The sequence below is a fragment of the Scyliorhinus canicula genome, chromosome 17, assembly GCF_902713615.1.
Source record: "Scyliorhinus canicula chromosome 17, sScyCan1.1, whole genome shotgun sequence".
Lineage (NCBI taxonomy): Eukaryota > Metazoa > Chordata > Chondrichthyes > Carcharhiniformes > Scyliorhinidae > Scyliorhinus > Scyliorhinus canicula.
Genome location: NC_052162.1, coordinates 110,121,059 through 110,125,359, shown reverse-complemented (window position 1 = coordinate 110,125,359; position 4,301 = coordinate 110,121,059). Strand labels below are relative to the sequence as shown.

General features: G+C 40.4%; 1 protein-coding gene across 1 annotated transcript; it reads left to right on the top strand.

Moving 5' to 3' along the window:
* Positions 1 to 2,968: 2,968 nt before the first annotated feature.
* On the top strand, positions 2,969 to 4,051 carry LOC119951514 (probable G-protein coupled receptor 139). Its single transcript, XM_038774716.1, has one exon. The coding sequence runs from the start codon at positions 2,969 to 2,971 to the stop codon at positions 4,049 to 4,051; it is 1,083 nt and encodes a 360-aa protein (XP_038630644.1).
* The last annotated feature ends 250 nt before the right edge of the window (positions 4,052 to 4,301 follow it).

The following is a 4,301-nucleotide window of genomic DNA, read 5'->3' as shown; positions in this document are numbered from 1 at the left end:
CAAAGTAAACAATGAGGTGAGCAGCAGCTGCACTTGGCTGTTTGTTCCAACAACATTAATTAGGACAAAAAGTCAAATCAACAAATTATCTCTCTGGAGCCCGGCATAAGCTATAATAGTGATAATTTTCGAAGAAATACAGGACTTGTTCAGATCGTCTGATAGAAATGCACTCAATACCGAAAGGTCTCCTGTTTTCCATTTATTATCCTGTTCTTGCAGTCATCGGAGTTCCAGGTAAAATAGTGCAGTTGTAGGCAGCAGTTTAAATCATTATTTTGCACCATCAATTTTTCGATTTTACCAATCCGGTTTCTCTACATGACCAATATATTTTCTCATCTTCAAAATTATATACATGTTCACGCCAGTGATATAATGGGTTTTCTTTAATTGACACGATTTATGCTTCTGAACCAGTGTACTTTTAAAATTTTAACTATTAATTTGAAATGTTGACGTCATGATAACCTTCATTTACCCATACAATTTCACTGTTTAGAGAATGCAGCCACTTTATAATGTAATTACGTCAATTTTTCAGCAGTTACTTCATATTATCCCTGTCATGTTTCGTCTTTATCTATGTGCTATCGTGCTGTCACAGGTGCCATGTAATTCATTCCATTAAGTAATTTCTTCCTTGACCATTATGTTGAATGAGGTTTTGTATTATTTTATTGATAAAGCCACTCTGGCTATTTAAGCAGCGTTTGAGGGCATCACGGTGGCGCAGTGGTTAGCTCTGTTGCCTCACGGCGCCAAGGTCCAAGGCTCGATCCCGTCTCTGTGTCACTGCCGTGTGGAGTTTGGACATCCGCCGTGCTTGCGTGGCTTACGCCCTCACAACCCAAAGATGTGCAGGCTTTGTGGGTTGGCCAGGCTAAATTGCTCTTTAATTGGAAAAAAATGAATTGGGCGCTCTAAATTTAAAAAATATTCATAAGCAGCGTTTTATCCCAGTAATAATGCAATTGCCCCCTGTTATTGTCAATACAACGGTGACTGAATTAACAAAAAAAAATAGTGTTCTGGTGTAATTTAACTTTTACTGCGTCATTGACACGACCCTGGCAGACATTTCTCGCACTGTTCACACAGTTTAAATTGAGTTATATTATACTGGCACAGTTAGTTGGAGTGAATGATCAAACTGCTGGTACGAAGTACATATGTCGAGTATTTTTGTGTATTTTACTTTGGTAGCGGTGAAATAATTCCCACAAATGATTCATTTATCGAAATGATTCTGCAAAGAGCAATCCACAATGATTAGTTATCTATTTCGGGAACATATTATTAGCCACCGAGAAGTTTAAACAAAGTAAGGAACCATACAGTCTTCTTGAAAGAAAAATTGTTATTTGCCCTTAACTCAAAGACCGTTCCGTTTCCGTTCTCCGGCTCTAACACTCCCTGCTCCAGTCAGATTCTCCGATTGAACATTGACTACTGCTGATGTTTCTAAATATCTGTTTGCCGAATCAGAAATTGCGTTCTTCTACCTGCATTCAGCCCCGCCTGCGACCGATCCCATCTTTTCTCTTGTAGCCATATTGAATGTCAGCCAATTGCTGGTGCCTTCACGTGAATCTAATTTCCAAGGTACTTAATTAAAATATCAAATTTTTCAGCAAAGTTTAGTATCTATTCCGGAATCGCCATTCAACACGAAGGACGCAAATAGTAGGAGAGTCTTCCTCAAAATAAAACACCAGATTCTGCAACTTCCATTGGTTCAGACCGACCTGAATGTCGCAGATATTAACAGCTCAATACAACTCAGCTCAGATTGACAATTATTTTCAAACTAAAAGGATGCTCCACAAAGACATGGAGATGCTCATCGTTTTGTCACTTCCCTCCACTCGAGGATATTTGGTTAACTAATGCTCATCCCTTCCTCCCATAGTGAATTATATTGCAGTATTATTATTTCTCATTATTTCACCATATTTGGGAGTCGATAACTAGGCTAGCATTTAATGCCTGTCCTATTTACCCTTCATACGGTAGTGATGTGCTGTCTTCTTGAAGCACTGCAACCCGTGTGATGTAGGTACAGCCACAATGCAGTGAAAGAGGAAGTTCCAGGTCGCCTCAGCAATATGGGAGGAATCGCAATACATTTCCAAGCCAGGGTGCCGTGTTAACTTGATAGGGAACATAGACTTTGTGAAATTCCCATGTGCCCTTCTCCATCCAGGTGTACGAAATCTCGGGTTTGGAAGATGTTGTGAAAGAAGACTTGATAGGTTTTTGCAGGGCATTTCCGAGACGAAACACACTGATTCCACTGTTCCCCCAGTTGGTGGAGGCAGTGAAAGTTGAAGGTGGAGCATATGGTTACAAACAAGCGGGCTGTTCATTTCTCTTCCCGAATGGCGTCAAGCCTCTTAGGTTGTTGGAGCTGCACTCATGCAGGAAACTGGAGAGTATTCCATCACACTCCTGACTTGAGCCGAGTGGATGCTAGAAACGCACGAGACTGCAGCTACGAAACTCACCCTGACCTTCTCTTGCAGCCACTATATACATAATGCGGGTCCAGTTTAGTTTCTTGCGAATTGATGAAACAGGATATTCACAACTCATTGTAAACAGCCACTTTGGGACAGGAGTGCATTTATTTCCACACATACTGTCGGTTGTTTAGCTATTTATCTGCAGTAATTTGATGTTGCTGTGCCGATGTTACATGTATTCTGTTTTCTATGCTATTATGTTATTCCCAATGTGTTTTCTGCTCTTTTTCTGTCATTTTTTCGCGGGAACTGGGCCTCCCTGGTCAGCCTAGCATGCATTACCCATCTCTAATTTAATTTGAGACGGTGGTGGTGAACCACCTTCTTGAATCGCTGCAGTCCATGCGGTGTAGGAATACCACAGAACCTTATTTACACTTTTGGGTTTCATGCGAATATGCTGCATTCCTATAGCATTGAGGTGCCTTCTGTTTTTAATCCGGATGACGACATCGAAATCAAGAGATATGTTATCACCGTGCAATGATATTTTCCAACTTAGGATACCATATCAAAACTTTTTAAAAATCACACAGAATTTTGTGAAAGTGATGTATTTATTGGCATTCCAACCAGCATCTATCCTTATCTTGCTCGTTTTTTCTCCAACTGTAGTTAACTTGGCCGTGATTGTGATCCTGTCTCGAAGACGATGTGGCCTCTCAAAGTGTATCACTTATTACCTGGTGTCCATGGGAGTAGCAGATCTCTTGATCATGAGCACAGCTGTAATATTAAACCGAATTGTTGGAATATATTTCCCATCTAGTTTCCTGTCTATCACACCAGTTTGCAGTTTTCGTGCTGCATTTAACATTGCAGCCATTGACAGCTCCGCCTGGTTAACAGTGGCTTTCACCTTTGATCGATTTGTGGCCATTTCATGCCAGAAGCTGAAACTAAAATATTGCACAGAGAAGATGGCGGCACGTGTGATAGGAATCGTGTACGCGCTCTGCTGTGTAAAGAACATCTTCATATATTTTGAAATTGAACCGAGATACATCATTAACAATATACCCTGGTACTGCAGCATAAAAGATGAATGTTATACATCGCCGGCATGGGCTGCATATGACTGGCTTCGCTCTATATTAAATCCGTTTCTTCCATTCATTCTGATTTTATTGCTGAATGCCCTGACAGTAAGACACATTGTACTGGCCAACAGAGTCCGCAGCAGACTCCGTGGCCAGAGCAAAGGAGAAGATCAGAAGGATCCAGAGATGGAGAAGCGGAGAAAGTCCATTGTTTTACTTTTTGCCATTTCCTGCAGTTTCATCCTGCTATATTTGATATTTTTTGTAAACATCCTCTTTGTTCGGATTTCCAATGTTACTTATTCATCTGTTCCAGATTTCAGCAACGTCACATTTATTCTGTCTGAAGGAGGATATATGCTTCAATTACTGAGTTCCTGCATGAACCCATTCATTTATGCTGGGACCCAGAAGAAAATCAGAGATGAGTTAAAGAATGGGCTGAAATATCCATTAAGCGTTTTTATTAAAATCTTTAAGTTTTGAAAATTTAGTAATCCAACATCAACTATAGTATATATTGAAATTTACCTGTGTTTGCCCAAGTCACTCAGTGGCTTGCCTCCATGAGGCACGTGCTTTAAAATCCTTATTCCTTATTTGATTGCAAGAATGTGTGAGAAAAGCTACACTACCACATGCTGGGATGGTTCTGTTGTTATTTTCCAGATCTCTCCGCTGTGTTGTGTCATGTGAGAGTGCCTTTAAGAGATGGGTGTTGATAAATGGGTATGTA